Below are 23015 nucleotides of genomic sequence, written 5' to 3'. Positions count from 1 at the left end.
ATTTTTGCTAAAGTTTGTTACCAAACTTGCATTCAAACCATTGTTATTTTAAGATGGAAGTGTTTATGTAATTTGTAAGCAGTTGTAAATGCAGACTTTAGAACAGGTTCAGTTGAGGTATGCTGATCTCATACTTGGGTTTCTGCCATTTCTGTCTTTCCTGTAGTGTTGAACTATTGACTTGTGGCTGATTTACACCTGACTTAAAAAGGGACCTATTATGCCCTTTCCTATGTCTTGATTTTGTGTTAGGGGTCTACTAGAATAGGTTTTCATGCTTGAATGTTCAAAAAACACATATTTTTCATAGGTTTTATATTATTGTAGCACCTCTCTTCCCAGTCTGACAGTACTGTCCTGTTTAGTTCCTGTCTCTATGAAGCCCCTCCTTTTGAAAAGCCCGGTGTGCTCTGATTGGTCGGCTGGACCAGTGTGTTGTGATTGGTCAACCACTTTAAGTGTGTTTCTGAAATGTCATGCCCCTTACCATAATCGCAAGTTTCACAACACAACTCAAGTTTCGAATAATACAACTCAACCAGCCCTTGCCTCTTTCTTTGCCTATGCTTTGGGTGGGAATTTATGCCTCAAGACTACAATTGAGGCGTTTCAGGGAATTCAGAAACAGTGCTTACTGATATAGAGAATAAATCAGTTTAATATTAACACAACAGCACAAAACTGTATGAAGCTTCATAGTTGTGGAATAAACAAGGTGTAAACTCATGTGGCCATTCATTAGCATTAAGCCTGCAGTTTTTTTAGTTTCTCTTATCGATTGCTTTGCATTGCATGTAACAAATTGAACAAGACTGTGCCTGACAGCTAAATAGAAATGGCAGAATTGCTCTGTAATATCATTAGTAAGCCCCCACCATTAAATGACTTGGGGAGTGCTCAGAGTGATGGATTCGGCCGCTGTGCCGCCAACATTACCTCAGCTGTCAATCTCTCTGAGCTGCAAGGGTTTCACTTCAACTGCTCCGTCAACTGGAAAGACTAGCAAATAAACGTGATTGAGAAGAACTGCTTGTTTTTCCTTCTGTCTTCGATTGCTGACAAATCCATGTAGCAGCGACATTTTTCTGATGGATATTGACAGTTACATATTCGCCTATTTATTTGGACACCTTGGTTGTTTGGAACAGGCTGTAAGGCAGTCAGATGAAGGTGTCAAGGTGTTTATAGCATGCTTGGATTGATGTTGTTTATTTTTACAGTTTGTGCATGCTTTGCGGTCGGTGAAAGGGGCTGGAGGGGCATCTTATATGAGTGAGCTAATAAAAACTGCTATTTCACCTGAAATGCGTAAATATCTGCACTAAACCTGAAGATTTGCCAACTGTGCAACTGAGCCAGACTTGTTTAAACATTAATCCAGATCTGGAATGGCACCATTGTGAGACACCACAGTTATTCGATTAAGCCATGAGGCCCAGTGCATTCTGGACCACATACTATGTGACTGTATACACAGTAAATGCTTTATGGAGAGCTGTTTCAGTCTGCGACCAGCAGATTCCTGTGTTTAATAAATTGTTCCACGGGTCCTTAAAAATATTATCTTATATTTTTATATAGTTTTATCAAATTTAACGTCATAAAAAATAACATAAGACTTAATTATCATTCCAAGATGTCTTAAATGAAGACGGAAAACCAAGAATCGCAATAAGGTGCAGTAAGCGACTTCTGAGAAACACTGTTGATATTTGAAATCGCCAAAACAAAACCACCACTACCTAAAAGGATCACACCCCTATCTTGATAGCTCCACCCACAAATTCACTAACACACTATGCAACACATCCCCCTTAATGAGTGTCTACGCCCCTTACTGCTGATCGGCTACAAGTGTGTTTCGGTGCTCGGTCTGATCCACTTTTAAAAGAGTTTCTCAGAAATTGCTTAGTGCACCTTTATTGTAATAAATAAACTTCAAAAGGCTACAATTTGATTAAATAAAAGTGTGTGCTGCATGTTACAATGTAAAAATGCAGAACGATTGTTTGTTCTAAGGCTCACGCTTTCAGAGCCATTTGCAATCACCGAAAAGCCCACAATTATGCTTTGATTTATGATTATTTGTTTTTATATAATTCATACCTGCAAACTCGTTGCCTTTTTTCGTATTTTCCCCCCATACTTCCTCCATATAATGCCTAATAAAGCAGTGCTATTTTGTTTACAGAGGGAACCAGAGTTACCACTATATTTCTGCTCTTCCATCATCACTATCTACTATTAGATTTATTAGCATTTTTATTCAGCACATCTGCCATTTTTGTTTAGACCAATGCGAAGATTGAACCCTAACTTTACACAGCTTACACACAGTGTTGCAAATGTTAACAGGTGGATTGACAAGAAGCTAATTTGCATTAAAAAATGTAGAATAATAAGGTTCTAGAATATTATGTATAGTCCAATTTTAAATGAATATATGTAATCATTTTGATTAATCCCTTTTCTTAAAAAATGGTTTAAAGGCTAATATTTGAGGTTTTATTTTATAATTTTGTAAAGTTGTTTAAATCATTGTTTTTACAGTCATTTTATGGTTTAGGATGTTACCATAAATATTGATCTACATCCCTCCAAAACGATATAAATTTTATTTGTGGATGTCTTAAAAAAGGTCTTAAAAAGCCTCAAATTTGATTTTTGCAGATGCCTTGAAGGAATCAGATTGGTTGTTTCATCCAATTTGTGCAGACTCTGAATCATTTAGAAAGGATATTGGTTAAATCAGGTTACTGTCAACAAAGAGTGATTGTCTCTCTCTTTTTTCCCTCTCTCTCTAGAAAGAGATTCAGGCAATGAGCCAGTGTCACCATCCCAACATTGTGTCGTACTACACATCGTTTGTGGTGAAGGATGAGCTGTGGTTGGTCATGAAGCTGCTCAGTGGTGGTAAGTCCTGCCCACCTGTTCTTTTTCCTCCAATCGAATCACTTAATTTCCATCTATTCCATTGGCTGCATCCAAGCACTGAAAAATGCCATTCAGTTATGTTGATTCCTATATTTATACAACATCCTGTGTACTGAGAGAACTTCATTTGGTTGATTTTTGAAGACGACATCTGAAGGAGCTTTGAAAGAAGTAAATTAACTCAGAAATGTTTTTTTTTTTTTTAAATCAAAAATATTTGACTGACAGCAACCTTTTGAACAGCAGTGTATATTCGGTCCTTCATCTATCAAATACTGTTTGACTCATTAAATTAAAGTTTGCCTAAATATATAGATGGTTTCTCTTAGTAGTTGAAATGCATTATGCATTTGTATTTCAGTTTTGAGTGCTATAACCACTGATTAGGATCTCAAATGAGCCGTTAGAATGATAATAGAGTCTGCCAGGAGCTCCCCTACGGAGATAATGAGAGGCCGCTGTTAATTACAGCAGATGCATTAGTGCTGAAGCAACCTGAGACTCTCAGGATGATGTAGAGCATTATTTCATTATGACAGTGTCCAGCACAGGTATCTTCTGACAATCTAGTCAGTCTGGCTTGTGAGGAATTTCTCCTGAGATGTGCACAGCATATCTTTGTCCTGACAAATTAAGTTGTGCAAACAGATCAGAATTTGTTATCTTTTTTTGCAGCAGTGAAGGTGCTGTAAATAGTTTTATTTAGGGCTGCACGTTATATCAAAATAAAATCTGTATCATGGTATGGCTTAGTGCGATAGTCAAATTGTACAGGGTACGATTTAGTTAACAAAATATATGCGCTGCCGTTTTCAGAGTGAAACGCGGCATTTACACACGCATAGTTCATGATACAGTGTTTCAGTGGTGCTTCATTATGAAACTAACAGCTCATATTTTTATTTGCTGGCAACCCAGAAAAATAAAAGCTCATTTGAAAATGAAAAAATGAAGGCATAGATGTTAGTATTGTAATTTTAAGTAAAATAAAATATTTTTTGTCATCAGAGTTTATTTATTTGATCTCTTTCCCATTCCATTGATGGAATTTTCCGTCATTTATGAGACAACGCTTCACCGCCATTAAAGGAATTTTCTGGCTTTCTGTGTTTTCACTGTTATTACTATTGCTCATCTTCTGAAAGAGTACAGAATCAAAACATTAAAAAAAAGGACCAGAAATGAGTGATAAAACCATTGCTTATGCACATTGTCTTAGAAAAATAAAAACGGGATTTTCTCAGGTATTTATTCAAAATATTGCTTTTTTTTTTTTATGAAACTTACCCACATTCAAGTGTCAATAAAAAAGAATGCTAGAAGCTAGAATAGAACAGAGGCTCTGCAATAATATTATTACAATTTATTACTAATTTTATTTAATATTCACAATAAAATCATAACTTCACACATTGAAGTAGTGCGCATAATTATTATGCAAGTTGATTTTCTGATCATATTCTTTTTTCCAAGCACATTTTACCAATTCCAAACCACATCAATCTTATTAACTACTATTAATTTTGTATTAAATCATTTATAAGTGATATGTAATTGTTCATGAAGGCTGGAAATGAAAAACACCTTATATTGAGGTGTGCATAATTATATAAGCAGATTTTCTTTTACAGATAAAACAAGCCAAAAAAGAGATTTAACTCAAATTGAAAAGTCAAAAATTATTAAATGCCCATGAGAAGGACGCAATACTAGTTCAATACTAGAAATTGCAAAGTTAAAACATGACCATTGGACAGCAAAATGCTCATTGGGTCAGCAGGGTCAGATAAAAACAGGTAGAAGAATATACACATGTTAACTGCAAACGAATTAAGAATTAAGATGAAGAATTAAGTGTGAAACCATTAGGAACACAGCACCACCATTTTCCAGAACTGCAACCTACCTGGAGTCTCCAGAAGTGCAAGGTGTCAGGATCTCAGAGACTTAGGTTAGGTAAAGAATCCTTTTGGGAATTAATTTTTAGTCCATCTCCTATCCTGAAATGTCCATCAGAGATGGACTAAAAAATGAACTCCCAAAACGTACTGCCAGATTCTGGAAGATAAATTCTTCAAACAGTGGTACAATAGGATTTGGTGCTGGTCCTTCAAGAGTCACTCTCAATCTGTCTGTCTATAAAGCCTATAAAAAAACAGTATTCATGTATTTTACATAGATCACAGGATAAACAAAAACCAAACTATACATTAACAAGAAAACTGAACAGAACCAGGGTTGTAAATAGACAGGCGGTAATAAGAGAACTCAATTAGACACATAATCAGTAACTAAGGAATCTAATTAGAAACACATGCAAACAGAGTGAAAAACAAAAGCAATATGTTACAGTCCTATGAAAACTTTTTTATTTTTAAACTCTTCACTTTATGGTTACTGAAATAAATTTGAGTTGGTTGTCGTAAAAAGTAAACTCAAGTATGACCACCCAATTTTTTAGGTTTTTCCCAAATCTTTCAGCTCTACAAGGATTTCACACTCAAAAAAAAGTCCTTCAATATTATGCAGCCCTGATTTTAATTCAGAGTTTTAAACAGCACATTTTGCTTCTTGATTGCACTACATCCTTAAGCTCCAGTAGTGCTCCTGTCTTTCCAAACCCCATTGTGTAAAGCTACTGCTGAGAGTTTGATGATATGTTTCAAGCCAGCGTGTAATGCTCTGTCCCAGACGCAGCCAAGTGCTGGACAGGGAGATTATAGTCTGGCTCGTGCTGACACTGACAGCCATGGGACGCGGCCTTTCTTCCCCTGGTGCAGAGCTGAAATCACTCTGTCTGGATAATCGCTGTTCATTTTACGCCTGTCATCAGCTGTCGTGCCCTCCCCCTTCTGCTTCTGCCAGCTGAAGATGCTCAGGTGGCACGCTGCCCGTCTTAAATGTGAAGGTAGGACATGACAGGTCTCACAGCTGGACTCAATGTTGTGCCTGGCACACAGGGCACATCACAGTGGGCTTAATATTAAATAATAATGGCTCTCTTATCAGGTGGGGCAGGCAGATAGTTTAAACAAAACGGTTACTGCTGTGTATTTATTGTGTAAAAAAGGGTAGGGAGCTAAAAATTTACTCATTCTTATTGACATCTTCTGTGGAACACAAAAATGAAAATAGTGTTTTTTTGTCCATACAATGAAAGTCAATTGGGTGTTGTTTTGGACCCTGCTGACTTCCCTTGTATGGACAAAAACAGTTCAAAAACATTCCTCAGTATTTCTTCTTTGGTGTTTTGCATGAACAGTAAAGTCAAACAGGTTTGGAATGACATGAGGGTGAGTAAATGATAACAATTTTCATTTTTGGGTGAATGATCCCATTAAACATGAAGGCAAAAATTTTCCAATTCTCTTCAGTGAGCAGTTAAAGAGCTGTTCTGCTCAAAGCCAACTGTTGGTTGGTAGCCTGAAGTTGTCCTTGAAATGTGACCTCTACGTGCTTAACCGTCCCATCTTGACAGAGACATTTGTAATATTCCCTTTGACAGCTGCCAGATGTGATGACGTAAATAGGAATGTGATTTCACATGAAGCTGCTTGGTGGCATTCCATAGTTTCAGCATAGGAAATGTGTCCAGGAATGAACTATGAAACATATAATCTCAATATCTTTAGTTTTTACTAGGAAAAAGCAATGTTGTTTTTCAAAGTAATGCGTTTTGTCATTCTCTCCACTTCCTGTGTACTCTATACTGTCCTGTATCATAAAGGTAAAAGGGCCTTAAATTGAATTTGAAAAAAGAATAGTACATTTCATAGTTGCTTTATTCACTTGTGGCTTTACAGGAAGACCAGATCTGGCAGAAAGTCATCTTCTCAGCCTGGCCCATTTGTTAGGTACAAAGGTATTTGCGATAAGGACACAATCAATAACTTCATTAGCACAAAGCACAAAAGAGGTTGTCCTCTCTGGCCTCTGAACAGCACTTGCGAGTAGATCTTTAACAGCTAGGATGGGAGTTTTACAACTTTACAAGCACACATTGTTGGCTGTTACCTGTGTGCTGCACTGGATATATATATGGGTCATTCTACCCAACAGGTGCCATTTGTGTACAGGTGCTGGTCATATAATTAGAATATCGTGAAAAAGTTCATTTTTTTTTTTATTGTAAATTATTTTAAAAAATGAAACTTTCATTTATACTAGATGCCCTACAAGTAAAGTAAAACATTTCAAAAGGTTTTTATTTTTTTATTTTAAATTTGTCGATTAAAGCGTACAGCTAATGAAAGTCCAAAATCCAGTATCTCAAAATATTAGAATATTTACATTTGAGATTCATTAAATGACCATCCCTACAGTATAAATTCCGGGTATCTCTTGTTCTTTGAAACCACACTAATGGGGAAGACTGCTGACTTGGCAATGGTCCAGGAGACAATCATTGACACCCTCCACAAAGAGAGTAAGTCACAGATGATCATTACTGAATGTGGTGGCTGTTTACAGAGTGATGTATCAAAGCATATTAAATGCAAAGTTGACTGGAAGGAAGAAATTTGGTAGGCAAAGGTGCACAAGCAACAGGGATGACCACAAGCTTGAGAATACTGTCAAGTAAAGCCGATTCAGACACTTGGGAGAGCTTCACAATGAGTCAAATGAAGTTGGAGTCAGTGCATCAAGAGTCACCACACTCAGACATCTTCAGGAAAAGGACTACCAAGCCACTTCTGAAACAGAAACAATGTCAGAAGCATCTTACCTGGGCTAAGGAGAAAAAGAACTGGACAGTGAACAGTGGTCGAAAGTCCTCTTTTCAGATAAAAGTAAATTTTGCATTTCATGTTGAAATCATGGTCCCAGAGTCTGAAGGAAGACTGGAGAGGCACAGAATCTAAGCTGCTTGAAGTCTAGTGTGAAGTTTCTGAAGTCAGTAATGATTTGGGGGGCCGTGACATCTGCTGGTGTTGGTCCATTGTGTTTTATCAAGTGCAAAGTCAATGCAGCCATCTTCCAGGAGATTTTGGAGCACTTTATGCTTCCATCTGCTGACAAGCTTTATGGAGATGCTGATTTCCTTTTCCAGCAGGACTTTAGCATCTGCCCACAGTGCAAAAACCACTTCCAAGTGGTTTGCTGACCATGATATTACTGTGTTTTATTGGCCAGCCAACATGCCTGACCCCTGAATCTATGGGATATTTTCAAGTGAAAGATGAGAAACAGTCGATCCAACAATATACAGATGATATGAAGGCTCAATAGTGCCTCAGCAGTGCCACAGGCTGATCACTTCCATGCCACACTTCACTGATGCTGTAATTTGTGCTCGGAGCAAGTCATTTGCTGTAATATGTGCTGCTGACCAAGTATTGAGTGCACAAATGAACATACTTTAAAGAACTTGAACTTTCTGTTTTGAAATTTTTTGATTGATCTTAGGAAATATTATAATATTTTGCGATACTGGATTTTGGACTTTCATGAGCTGTACGCTCTAATCATCAAAATAAAAATAAAAAATAAAAACTTTTGAAATGTTTTACTTTACATGTAGGGGATCTAGAATATATGAAAATTTCATTTTTAAAAATAATTTACAATAAAAAAATGAACTTTTTCACGATATTCTAATTATATGACCAGCACCTGTATGTGTAAAAACAGAAAAATGTCTATTATCTCTTTCTTTCTATCTTTCTTTCTTATTTCTATTTACCATGGGTTGACCAAAGTGCTGTACACAAAGTTCAAATATAAACACAAGATATGAACAATCCACTTAAAATATGAACAATCCACTTAAGCAGATCACATTTTGGAGACTTAGCATATTATACACACACACACTATAAGGAATTTCAACATAAACTCTGCATTCTTGAATGTGATTTTTTTTCTAGTCATGAATGTGAATTTTTTTTTTTTTTCATCCAGAAAGCAGATTACCCAGAGCAATTAAAATTTTTGGTGAAAAAATATTTTAAGCTGTCGCTATCTTGTAGGGTTTTAAGCACAGTGTTTTGAAATATGGCATTGTGCCCATAGTGACTCACAGCCCACTGAGAGACAACAGATGCTTCCTATCTTCCTTTTATTCCCTCTGCTCCTCCACCCTTATTTTCTTGGAGTAATCTTTCCCTCACCAGCAGCCCCGTATGGCCCTGTGCCCTTTGGCCCAGTGGGCACGACATGGCATGTTCCACCCACACTAATGCAGGATCCTTAGCAAGGCAGCAGTGTCAGATAGTCTGACAACTGTAGGACAAAGAGTCATTTTCTTTTCCTGTTGCGGAAGCATAATTGGAATTACAGAATGGAGATTTCCTGGTGATACTTTTCCTCGAAGTGTCATGAGAGAATATCAAGAATGCTTTTTGAACCACATGGTCACGGTTAAAGTTACTTTCAAGAGTATTTGTAATGGGAGTTTGGCTCATGTGAATAAGACATTAATCGATTTAGATTACATCTTTATCACATCTCAGCATGGGGCTTCACATGATTGAGGCGTTCCAGAATGAGCAACATTGGGATCTGACATGGGAAGTTTTGTTGATGAGCCCCTTACATTCATAGTTAAAGGATTAGTTCATTCAAATTTGAAATTTTATCATTTATGTTGCTCTTAAAGGGATAGTTCACTCAAAAATGAAAATTTATCCCAGGATTTACTCACCCTCAAGTCATCCTAGATGTAAATGACTATTTTTCAGACTAAAAAAATCAGAGATATATTTAAAAATATCCTTAGTCTTCCAAGGTTTATAATTGTTGTGAATGGGGGGGGGGGCAAAACTAATGCATCCATCCATTAAAAAAAAAAAAAAAAGTAATCCATACGACTCCATGGGGTTAATAAAGGCCTTCTGAAGTGAAGAAATGCATTTTTGTAAGAAAAAGATCCATATTTAAAACTTTATAAATTCAAAAAAGTAGCTTCCGGCGGACGACCGTACGCAGAATGCGCAAGTCGACTTGCAGCAAATGAATAATCCTCTGTTGTATGCCGCAGGATTTAGGAGTATCGTAAGCTTGGACTCCTCTCACGGTTCAAACAAATAGGGCTGGGCAACAGATTTAAGCTCCTCTTCTCTTATATCGAAATACTCCAACATTTCTCTTTAAAAAATGATAATTTATCATTTTAGACTTAATCTATGACCGATGATTTGCTTTGCTCTATCCTCTGTGCCTCCGCGTTCGTCATTACATTGTGCGTCAGGTCGAAGGATACTCTTCCGTCACAAATCAACTTGTGCATTCTGCGTACGGTCCTCCGCTGGAAGCTAGTTATATGAATTGATAAAGTTTTAAATATGTACATTTTTTTTTTTTACAAAAATGCATTGCTTCGCTTCAGAAGGCCTTTATTAACCCACTGGAGTCTTATGGATGACTTTTTTTCATGAATGGATGCATTATTTTTGGCTTCAAAACATTCGCAACCATTATAAACCTTGGAGGACTAAGGATATTTTTAAATATAACTCTGATTATGTTTGTGTGAAAGAAGATAGCCACATACATCTAGGATGGCTTGAGGGTGAGATTCTTGGAATAATTTTCATTTTTGAGTGAACTATCCCTTTAACCCATGTGATTTTCTTCAACGAGATGCTAACGATATTAATATTAACTTAAACGCATTGTTTGTTCACCCATGAATAAAAATCATATCATCATTTACCCACCCTCAAATCATTCCAAACCCTATCTCTTTCATCTGAGAAACACAAAAGACGATATTAAGCAGAGTGTTCACAATGAAAGTGAATGGTGACCAGAAGTCAAACTCCAAAAATGGCAACAAAAAAGTGAGCCATACAACGTGTTATTTTTCAAAGTTGTTATCTGGTTTCAGAAGGAAATAGAGCCCATAAATCATACTATTTCCATATAGCTTTTATGGTGCCTTTTGTTGTTTTGTAGTGTAAGAACACTTACCATTTACTTTATGTATGGAAAAGAGCAGCCTGAACATTCTGCTTGTTGTGTTCCACTGAAGAAAGTCGTACTGTTTGGAACATGAGAGTGAGTAAATGATGTCACAAATTTAGTTTTAGGTGAACACTGTCTTAAATTTAATTTTAACCCTGTAGCTCAAGATATTGAGGGGAGTTGTATAGGAAATTACTTCATTTTTATCTCTCTTGCTCTCTGGCCCTCCTAGTGTATGTTTGACATTAAGCATTTTTGCTGGTTTTACTCAGTAGCCTCACCCATCAGCCTCACACAGGTTTGTAAGCTAATGTGGTGTCATTTGCGAAGATCTCTCTCTCTCTCTCTCTCTCTCTCTCTCTCTCTCTCTCTCACTCTCTCTGTGCTGGAGCTTGACTGCTCTTAATCCAGGTCGTAGCCGTCACTGAAATTTGATGTGTTGTTCACTCAGTCAGCAGTGCACTGGCTTCATGCCACACACATGCCCGCACACACACATTTTCACAGTCTCGTTTTTTTTTTCATTCGAATGCTCACTTATTTGAGTTTTTATATAAAACAACCTTCAGGCCACCTGGAGGTCGCCAGTGCCCTTTTTAAACCACAGAAGAAGAATGAGCTGTAGAAAGAAGAAAAAAGAAACCAAAATAAGAACACACATGGCCATTTTTCTGTTTCTTGGAATCACTTTTACCATGAACTAGGGTGTGGGTGTGATAAACTACCTTGATTTCCTAGGCTGTACAATCTCTCAGTTTTTCCTTGTGAGTCATGCTGCACTTTTGAAAATACAGTATTCTAGGCCTGTGTGAAATTGTATATCTCTATTCACTCTTGAATATATTCAGTATATGTATTTTTGTATTTGCCATTTAAAGGGTAAGTGCACCCAAAAATGAAAATTCTGTCATTAATTACTCACCCTCATGTCGTTCAACACCCGTAAGACCTTCGTTCATCTTCAAAACACAAATTAAGATATTTTTGATGAAATCCGAGTGATATGTCTATCCATATGTCTCTCCATAGACAGCAATTTAACCACCACTTTCAAGGTCCAGAAAAATACTAAAGACATCATTAAAACAGTCGACGTGACTGCAGTGGTTCAATTTTAATGTTGTGAAGTGACGAGAATACATTTTGTGTGCAGAAACAAAATAAAAATAATGATTTTATTCAATAATATCTTCTTAGTCATTCTCGTTTGAAGATGAACAATGGTCTTACGGGTTTGGAACGACATGAGGGTGAGTAATTAATGACAGAATTTTCATTTTTGGGTTATCTAATCCTTTAATATAATGTTTCCATCCTTAAGAAACATCCTAAAGTGATTGTGCTATTAAATATCTGGACTGTCACTCTGCCCTTCAAAAACACTGGCCAGCCGCCCACTCTGCTGAAGGCACGCTGCTGGACTTCCTCTCCCCCGGAGGGCTTAAAGTTCCGCTTTCGGCGTCAGTGAAGAGAACCCTGTGATGCAATGGCAGTTAATTTGATCAGAATTCTAAGAATTCAGAATTCACTTTCTTAGAATTTCATTTGAAGGAGTTTAGATTACTTGAGCTAAGTAGGATGCTATTTGCTATTAGTTCACTCCAACTTTTCACATGGATAGGAATTACATATGCAACTCTAGGGTGGTTGCATGAACAGACCGTCTTTGTCTAAGTGATGTCTGAAATGAGGCCGTTCAGAGCGTTCCCTGACACATGGAGGCCAGCAGTCTTTTTGGTTTATGCCGTTTACATCAGCTCCCTCAGGAGCTTTTGCCTGTCTGTGCTGTTTGCGGGAGGTGCTGGCCGTCCTCCAGCTCAAAAAAATGGCCTAACTGGTTAATAAAGTTGCTGATGGAACATTGTCTTCGACTCTTGTATATGCCTTAATTAAATGTCATGGGAAAAATAAGGATTGACAGATTGTTTTCCTAAAACATTTGCTTTGGGTCCATGTTTCTGTCCCTTAGGGTTAAAACAATGTTTGTTTGTTGGGTGTCCTGTAATCAAGTTAAGTGTATATATAAACAGCACTTAAAAGCTATGATTTTAAAGTGACAAAGATTTTTGGGAAGCAGCCAGAGCCAGTTATTGTAGATTATGAAATTTGTGTTTGACCTTCTGAAAAAGCTTTAAGGTCATGCACGCAAGCCAAGTGCAAAAAAATGAAGCACACTGGCTTTTGATGCGTTAAGTCTAGTAGCATGTGCCCTTTCGCAGATACTCTTCTAGCATTTGCATTTGTGATACTAATGACAGTACAACATTCTGACAGCTCTCTGTGTTGTCTTTTTTGCAGGTTCAGTGTTAGACGTGATAAAGCACATCATTTCAAAGGGGGAACACAAGACCGGTGTGCTGGATGAACCCAGTATAGCTACGGTCCTGAAAGAGGTCCTTCAGGGTCTTGAGTACCTCCACAAAAATGGTCAGATCCACAGGTAACACACTTCTCACTTTTGGAAAGGTTTTTGAATACTTAATCATTATTTAATCACCCTCATGTTGTTCTAAACCTGTATGCTGTTATTTTTTTCTATTTAAAATAATTTCTAAAAGAAGTTTTTCCATACAATAAAAGTTTATAGTGATCACATCAGTGAAACTCCAAAAACTGACTGAAAGAAACCCAGTAAGAATAATTAAATCCATGAAGAATCATTAAGGCTGATTTGTGAACCAGAACTGGCTTGAAAGAACAGTTAATTCAATTGGACTGTTTTGCTTGTTAATCAGTCAAATGACTCTGTGAATCTTTAACCACTCACTGGAAGGGGAAGATTTTCAGGAAATAATAACTTAAATTTTGGCCTGTTTTTCACATAAAGTTATTGTAGGATTCAGAAGACTTGGAATATTGTGCAAGGGTTTATATGGACAACTTTTATTAGACTTTTATGGTGCTTTAGAGACTGTTGTTGCATGGAAAAGATCTCAAAACAAATATTTTGCATTTTACAGTAGGAAAAACAGCATATAGATTTGAAACGACATGAGAATGAGTAAATAAAAACAGAGTTTTCATTTTTAAATGAACTGTCTCTTTAAAACTGGACTGTTTTCAACACAAAGAAGGTCTGTAGGATGCCTCTGGACCGAGACTCCATTTAATCAGCCTAATCTCAGATGATGAATGATGGAATTAATGAATTCCGTTTAAGAATCAACATCTGCTTGAGTTTCCAATGGAAATCCATGGAAAAACTGAGTGAGATGTCTAGTCTAATCGTACCCTTCGGTCTTGTATCATTAAATCTTTAAAACATACAAATCTCAGTTGATGTAGGCCAAGCGTATATGACTGTTTCTTTTCCAATCTTTTAGTAAGCTCATCAAAGATCCCTTTGCTAGTTTATCTGAGACATTCATCTTCAGACGTCAATACTCTCTTTGCGGTGATGACTCACTGATGGTTAATTTAAATCATCTGTCAGTTTCTCTCTCTCTATCGCTCCCTTTTTTATATTAATTGCTTTCTTCTCATATCCCTTGTTCCCTCTATACACGCACGGGCCTGTTAAAGTAGACAGTGTAAATAATTCACAGGCTTTTAGTCTGGTTAAATGCCCATGACTTGCAAGCTAGACTCTGAATCTCAATAAGGAGACCTTGTCTTTTTGCTCTCTGCTGAGCCGCCAGTGTGACGGGAGGTAATTTTTGACTTGCTAAAAGCAAGTGTGTTTTTTAGATGTCTCACACAAACACACACAAAATTAAGTACATTTATTTTGTTGCCCTATGGACACAGATTTTGGACTTTTATTACATAGTCAGATCTTGTTTCCCTGTGTTGGCATGTTATATGTTAGATGGGACATATAGAGTGGTACAGGTATGACATCAATTTCTAGGCCAAAACACAGAAGCGAGTTAGCATTTTAGCATTTCCGATTCCATCGTCCCGAAGTCAATTGGTTTTTTGAATGGGATTTTGGTTAAAAGGCTGAAATAAGGTCTGTGGTGAAGACAAGCTCAAGACACATTCATGTTTTATTCTGTGGCGTAAAATACATCAGCATTACCCCACTCATGATTTTTTTTTTAAGCTGTAACATGTCTTGAAAAAGGCAGTTGCTAACAAATGGCTAACAGAGGCTGCCAGGGACATTACACATCATCACACCGAACCGGTAAGCTCAGTCCGCTTTTACAGCCTAATTATGCTTATAATTGTGCTCTTGTAAACTATTCTAATTCAAATGTTGTGGGAAAATGTTTTTATATAAAAACTGAAAGAGTTGTCGGAAGCTTAGTGGTGGTGACATTGAACTTGTGGGAACATGGTGTAGTTCGTTTATAGCCTACCTTTATATACAGGTGCTGGTCATCAAAAAGTTGATTTCACTAATTCCATTCAAAAGGTATTCATTCATTACACACAGACTGATACATTTCAAATGTTTATTTCTTTTAATTTTGATGATTATAACTGACAACTAAGGAAAATCCCAAATTCAGTTTATCAGAAAATTAGAATATTGTGAAAAGGTTCAATATTGAAGACACCTGGTGTCACACTCTAATCAGCTAATTAACTCAAAACACCTGCAAAGGCCTTTAAATGGTCTCTCAGTCTAGTTCTGTAGGATACACAATCATGGGGAAGACTGCTGACTTGACAGTTGTCCAAAAGACGACCATTGACACCTTGCACAAGGAGGGCAAGACACAAAAGGCCATTGCAAAAGAGGCTGGTTGTTCACAGAGCTCTGTGTCCAAGCACATAAATAGAGAGGCGAAGGGAAGGAAAAGATGTGGTAGAAAAAAGTGTGCAAGCAATAGGGATAACCGCACCCTGGAGAGGATTGTGAACAAAAAAACCAATTCAAAAATGTGGGGGAGATTCATAAAGAGTGGACTGCAGCTGGAGTCAGTGCTTCAAGAACCACTACGCACAGACGTATGCAAGACATGGGTTTCAGCTGTCGCATTCCTTGTGTCAAGCCACTCTTGAACAACAGACAGTGTCAGAAGCGTCTAAAGACAAAAAAGACTGGACTGCTGCTGAGTGGTCTAAAGTTATGTTCTCTGATGAAAGTAAATTTTGCATTTCTTTTGGAAATCAGGGTCCCAGAGTCCGGAGGAAGAGAGAAGAGGCACACAATCCACGTTGCTTGAGGTGCAGTGTAAAGTTTCCACAGTCAGTGATGGTTTGGCGTGCCATGTCATCTGCTGGTGTTGGTCCACTGTGTTTTCTGAGGTCCAAGGTCAACGTAGCTGTATACCAGGAAGTTTTAGAGCACTTCATGCTTCCTGCTGCTGACCAACTTTATGGAGATGCAGATTTCATTTTCCAACAGGACTTGGCACCTGCACACAGTGCCAAAGCTACCAGTACCTGGTTTAAGGACCATGGTATCCCTGTTCTTAATTGGCCAGCAAATTCGCCTGACCTTAAATCTAGAAACCTAGAAAATCTATGGGGTATTGTGAAGAGGAAGATGCGATATGCCAGACCCAACAATGCAGGCCACTATCAGAGCAACCTGGGCTCTCATAACACCTGAGGCAGTGCCACAGACTGATCGACTCCATGCCACGCCGCATTGCTGCAGTAATTCAGGCAAAAGGAGCCCCAACTAAGTATTGAGTGCTGTACTATACATACTCATACTTTTCATGTTCATACTTTTCAGTTGGCCAACATTTCTAAAAATCCTTTCTTTGTATTGGTCTTAAGTAATATTCTAATTTTCTGAGATACTGAATTTGGGATTTTCCTTAGTTGTCAGTTATAATAATCAAAATGAAAAGAAATAAACATTTAAAATATATCAGTCTGTGTGTAATGAATGAATATAATATACAAGTTTCACTTTTTGTATGGAAATAGTGAAATAAATCAACTTTTTGATGATATTCTAATTATATGACCAGCAACTGTATGTATATATACATATATATTTTTTTCCTGTAATTAATCGTGGCTAATATATACTTTTTATATTGTAATAATTTCACATTTAATCTCCAAATTAATGTTAAAAAAACATAAAGACTGTATATTTTAAATATTTGATCTATACAATGAAATATACGGAAATTGAATAAAGTTATCAAACACTAATTTTTATAAATTTTTATTAAAGCTACAAAAGTTATTCTTTTAACTGTGAGTGATTTTTTCCTTTACTTTTCTTCTTTGATTAACATTAATGATGGACTATAGCAGGTTTATTAGGCTGCTGTCACTTTAAGACCTGCCGCACATGACGCAGATTTGCATCCTATTTTCTCACAACACTTTACGGTAATTTAAGACTTTATTTGACTCATTTAAGACTGTGTTTACGAGGATACTTGACAAAAACAAAGATCCATCCATCCATCCATCCATCCATCCAAAATTATCAAGAAGGATGTTTTCTAAATCATATGAGTGAAAGGTGATGAGGGTTTGAAACAACATCTGTTTGCACATGCCCGTGGCGTGTGCCTCGAGGAGGGAGTCACACAGCACCCCCCCCACATCCCTGGAGGATGCAATTAGACACTGTGGCTTAAGGCTGGCATGTAGTCAGTTGTCAAAATGGTGTGAAGCAGCAAAATTCTTCATCATCTTCACTGCCCTGTGAAGTCCAGCAGATGGGTGTAAAAACCAACTCGCCCATCTACTCTTTCCCTCATGACTTTTTGTACAGTTTTGTTTGTTGATGTTGAGCTTTAAGCTTTGAGCTTCTCTCTGCTCTGGTGTGATTGGACTCAAATGGACTCTTTGGGTCTGTCCTCACACTGAGGCTCTCTTTGTTATGAGTGTCAGCTGGGGAAACCAGAACACGTTGTCATGGCTCCCACAGAGGGGTGACATCATTGCTTAGGCTGTGAGAGATCTGTATCACTTAGATCAGGAAACCATTCCGCTTTTGTTCTGACATTCTTTGGATTGCCTAGTGCCATCTGGGATTTATATGGTGATGCAGTTTCGTTATGGGAAGTTTTTGAATGACTGATCCCTGTAGTATGATTATCATTCCCCTAATAATCTACACCAAGGCTTCCTTGTTCTCCAAGCTTCCAAGTTTATAAGATAAAATATAAATGGGCACTTCTGACCGTTTTAATTTTTAGATTTTTTTGTTAATTAATACATTTTTTTTTACATTAAAAAACAAACATTTTTGATAGTCTCGATGCAGATTGAACGATTTTTAAACTATTTTATTTTAGTAGTGTACTATTTTTTTGCTTTAGTAGTGGTAGTAATAGTACATTATTAAAAATAAAAATTATTGACATCAATAAATAATATTTCATCTAGCATTACATTTACCTCAGGCAAGTCATTTCCGTGTCCACAACATGTTAGTTCACTAGAGAAGGAGTAAATGCAGAGGAAAATGTAATGCTAGGTCAGAGATTAATAATAATAATAATTTATTATTAGTAGTATTATCTCATCTAGCCTTACACTTACCTCAGGCAAGTCATTTTTTGTCCACAGCATGTTAGTTCAGTAGAGAAATGAACTATAGAGAGGAGTATTTCACTAAATATATTCATTATTTTAGCCTATATATTCTTTATATTTACTTTACCTGTTAGTAATATCTTAATTATTTAATATATGTTTAAATAAATTCATCAAAACAAGTTATGACAGTAACTGTGTGTAAAGAATTATATTTCAAAAATGAATTGAAGTAGAAAAATAATTGAAAAATAATTTTATAATTAGATTTAGAAGTTAATACAAAACTTACCTTATGTGCAATTTACATTTTTTTTTATTTGATTGTTGATTATTATACAATAACAAGAGAAGTGCTAGCAATGCAAAGTTTGAAACATTGTCTAGAATAGTAAAAGCTTGAACTGGGATGCATTTAAGAATCAGTGAAAGCACTGAAGAAGATTTTAGTCTTAGTATCTTAGTTATAATAATTAATATCAAATATTAGATAATCCTACTTTTAAATGTTGAATTAATGGTATTTTTAGGGTAAGCATTAAAATTATATATATATATATATATATTATATATATATATATATATATTATATATATATATATATATATATATATATATATATATATATATATATATATATATATATATATATATAATATACACACTTTTAAATGTTGAATTAATGGTATTTTATATATATATATATATATATATATATATATATATATATATATATATTTATACTATATGCATAGATTTTAATGCTTACCCTAAAAATACCATTAATTCAACATTTAAAATATATATATATATATAAATAATAAAGGCGTTTTTTTGACTCTTCATATCACAAGCTTGCAATCTGTTCAGCTTCAGCTGTGCCTGTAATTGAAGAAAACCATACCACATGTGTAAATACAGTATGCTGTACTGTTCACACAAAGATCAACCACATATCCTGTTCACCGTATCTTGTTCTTCAATATTTATATCTCGCTTTCCAAATCAGACATGTTTTCTCCTCTCAGTGCCCTGTCTGAGAAATATGCAAGCGATTATCAGCTGTGCTCACAGAGAGCAGGAGTGTTACCAACCACTCTAATAGTCTCCAAACATCTTTTGTGCTTCAAGAACACCTCCAAATGCGCATGAGTTTGGAGTGAACATGTGTTAGTATGTTTTGATTTGCCCAGCAGGAGTGAACAACTGGGGCCTCTCAGAATATGTTGGTCCATGTGTGTGACTGTGAGGGTCTCATACTGCAGAAAGGTTGCAATTATGGTTTTGCACCCCTGAAGAGCATAATTGCATATCGTCATGGCAAGAGAATGTCTTCTTATTATGTTCAAAAGTTCATTTATGTTCGGTCATCAGCTTCAGTTTAATTCATATCTCTGCTGCCCCCAGCTGGACAGTGAAAATTAACACAAGAAAATTATAAGCTTATCCCTTTAGCAGGCTCATCACACAGGATGTATTATAATTAATAATTAATGTAATAAATAATGCAAGTAAAACATTAAAATGAATAACCTGTTCATACGAGCTAAATTTAATCATGTTAAATGTACTATTATGGGTTCCACTGGCATCTTAAAGGGATAGTTCACCCAAAAATGAAAATGTTGTCATTACTTACTCACCCTCAAGTGGTTCCAAATCTGTAGTTTCTTTCTTCTGTTGAACTCAAATGAAGGTATTTTAAAGAATGTGGGTAATAAGACCGTTGATGGCACTCATTGACTTCCATAGTAGGGGAAAAAATAATAATATGGAAGTCAATGGGTGCTGTCAACTACTGTATCTGGTTGCCAACATTTTTAAAATATCTTCTTTTGTGTTCAACAGAAGAAAGAAACTCACACAAGTTTGGAACAACATGAGGTTGAGTAAATGATGACGAAATTTTCATTTTTGGGGTGAACTTAAAGTCTTAAATATAATATCATACAAGAGTTCGGAATATCCAACGAATATCCATGATTGTGAGAGTGATTTTGCTTTTATATAGAGTAATTTACAACATTTCTGACAACATTTGGCTAGTTAATTATGAAATATTTTTTCCCACAATTGAAAATAATTTCATTTCAACACACTGAAAATGACTTTCTATACAAGGACACAGAACCTGAATGTCTACAGTATCATAAAACATGACTGTAAACTTTAATTATTCTCAAAAATATCCAGTGATCTATTCATTAGTCTCCTCTGGCTGCTCTTTTGATTCTCAGCCTTCAAAGTTAGATAGGAAACACACTACTTCTGCAGTGAAGCAAAAAGTGCAGATTCTCCCTGGATTGAAGTACAAATCTGGAACTCTGTGTTACACAAACACACACATGACTTGATTATCAGTTATGGAGGAGAGCGGATATCTGCTGGCTTTCAACTGAGTGTTAGAGGGAAGAGGGACAAATATATAGTATTGATTTTTGCGTCTAAACAAACAGGAGTTCGTCACCATGACCACAAGATGTCTGTATGCTGTAGCTTTAGTACTAGCCACACACAGAAACATTGTGCACACATATTATTTGTAAAAATGTTATTCTGGTTGAATCCTCCTTTTGTCCTTTATTATATTCATAATACTTAATGTTTCATGAAACTGTTGTCTCAGTATGATCCAATTCTGTATTCTTGCACAGCTGTTTGTGTGTCTAAAGACAGACCCTGTGTTTGTCTGCAGGGATCTTAAAGCTGGAAACATCCTGCTGGGGGAGGACGGGTCAGTGCAAATCGCAGGTACCAACTTTCTGTTTAATTGCAGTGTCACAATCCACTACTGCTTAACAGTGAATGTGCTTATTATAGTCTAGATAATTTAAAAAAAAAATGTAATATTGTGAAATATTATTACAATTTAACTATATTTTAAAACATGATTTATTCCTGTGATGGCAAAGCAGAATTTTCAGTCTTCAGTGTCACGTGATCCTTCAGAAGTCATTGTAATATGCTGATTTGCTGCTCAAGAAACATTTATTATTATCAACATTGAAATAAGTTGATCTGCTAAATATTTTTGTGTAAACCGTGATACATTTTTGTTGTTGTTGTTAATTCTTTGAACGTTCAAAAGAACAGCATTTTTAATGATAGTGTGTACATTTGAATACTTTTTTTTTTTTTACTATTTCTAACCTTTTAAAGGTGCCCTAGAATTAAAAATTTAATTTATCTTGGCATAGTTGAATAACACGAGTTCATACATGGAAATGACATACAGTGAGTTTCAAACTCCATTGTTTCGTCCTTCTTATATAAATCTCATTTGTTTAAAAGACCTCCGAAGAACAGGCAAATCTCAATATAACACTGTTACGTAACAGTCGGGGTCATTAATATGTACGCCCCCAATATTTGCATATGCCAGCTCATGTTCAAGCATTAGACAAGGGCAGGACGTCTGGATGTGCACAGCTGAATCATCAGACTAGGTAAGCAAGCAAGGACAATAGCAAAAAATGGCAGATGGAGCAATAATAACTGACATGATCCATGATATCATGATATTTTTAGTGATATTTGTAAATTGTCTTTCTAAATGTTTCGTTAGCATGTTGCTAATGTACTGTTAAATGTGGTTAAATTTACCATCGTTTCTTACTGTATTCACAGAGACAAGACTGTCGTTACTTTCATTTTTTAAACACTTGCAGTCTGTATGATTCATAAACACAACTTCATTCTTTATAAATCTCTCCAACAGTGTGTAATGTTAGCTTTAGCCACGGAGCACTATCAAACTCATTCAGAAACATCCAAATAAATACCATACTTACGCGATTAGACATGCTGCATGACGAACACTTTGTAAAGATCAATTTGGAGGGTTATATTAGCTGTGTGAACTTTGTTTATGCACTGTTTAAGGTAAATGCATAAGCATTTAAAGGGGCCGCAGCCTAAATCGGCTCATATTTAATGATGCCCCAAAATAGGCAGTTAAAAAAATGAATAAAAAAAAAATCTATGGGGTATTTTGAGCTGAAACTTCACAGACACATTCAGGGGACACCTTAGACTTATATTACATCTTTTAAAAAGACGTTCTACGGCACCTTTAATTGTATTAAAGGGTTAGTTCACACAAAAATGAAAATTCTGTCATTAATTACTCACCTTCATGTCATTCCACACCTGTTGTTCCGAAGATGAGCAAAGGTCTTATGGATGTGGAATGACACAAGGTTGAGTAATTACTGACAGAATTTTCATTTCGGGGTGAACTAAACCTTTAATTTATTTATTTATTGTTAAGTGCCCTTTGTTACTTTCTATAAGTTGCCACAGTGAATTTTATTACAATAAAGTACTCACATATTAGACAAAAACACTTACCTATTGGATAATATGTTTATTTATTGTTTTATTTTTATTTGTTATATTTATCTTTAGATTTTGGAGTAAGTGCCTTCTTAGCCACTGGTGGTGACATGACTCGAAATAAAGTGCGGAAGACGTTCGTGGGAACACCATGTTGGATGGCTCCAGAGGTGATGGAGCAGGTAAGTGTTCCCACCCTGAAACTACTTTCTTCTTTACTCACACACTTACAGTAAAACTACTTATTTCACACCATTAAACAAATGACACATGCAAATTCTGATTCCAGTGAAGAAGATATAGTGGGCTTCAAAAGATCTGTAGTCACATGGAAGATGATTTGTATTAAATTATACTCATGCAAAATAGAAGCATTTTCACAAGTAGTCAGACTGTTGGACCTCACTGTATATGGACTGAATTAGATGGACAAT

General features: G+C 36.1%; 1 protein-coding gene across 3 annotated transcripts in view; it reads left to right on the top strand.

The window, feature by feature from the left end:
* The window catches only part of oxsr1b (oxidative stress responsive kinase 1b), a 59546-nt gene that overhangs the window by 24971 nt on the left and 11560 nt on the right, over positions 1 to 23015 (top strand). For all 3 annotated transcript variants that reach the window (XM_067378253.1, XM_067378255.1, XM_067378254.1), the window contains exons 3-6: positions 2805 to 2913; positions 13138 to 13279; positions 20942 to 20997; positions 22654 to 22763. In XM_067378253.1, coding sequence (XP_067234354.1) covers positions 2805 to 2913; positions 13138 to 13279; positions 20942 to 20997; positions 22654 to 22763 — 417 coding nt within the window. The remainder of the gene's footprint in view (positions 1 to 2804; positions 2914 to 13137; positions 13280 to 20941; positions 20998 to 22653; positions 22764 to 23015) is intronic.

Source organism: Chanodichthys erythropterus, chromosome 23 (genome assembly GCF_024489055.1).
Source record: "Chanodichthys erythropterus isolate Z2021 chromosome 23, ASM2448905v1, whole genome shotgun sequence".
In the NCBI taxonomy this organism is placed as follows: domain Eukaryota; kingdom Metazoa; phylum Chordata; class Actinopteri; order Cypriniformes; family Xenocyprididae; genus Chanodichthys; species Chanodichthys erythropterus.
Note: the sequence above shows the minus strand (reverse complement) of the source record. Positions and strands in the feature narration are given on the sequence as shown.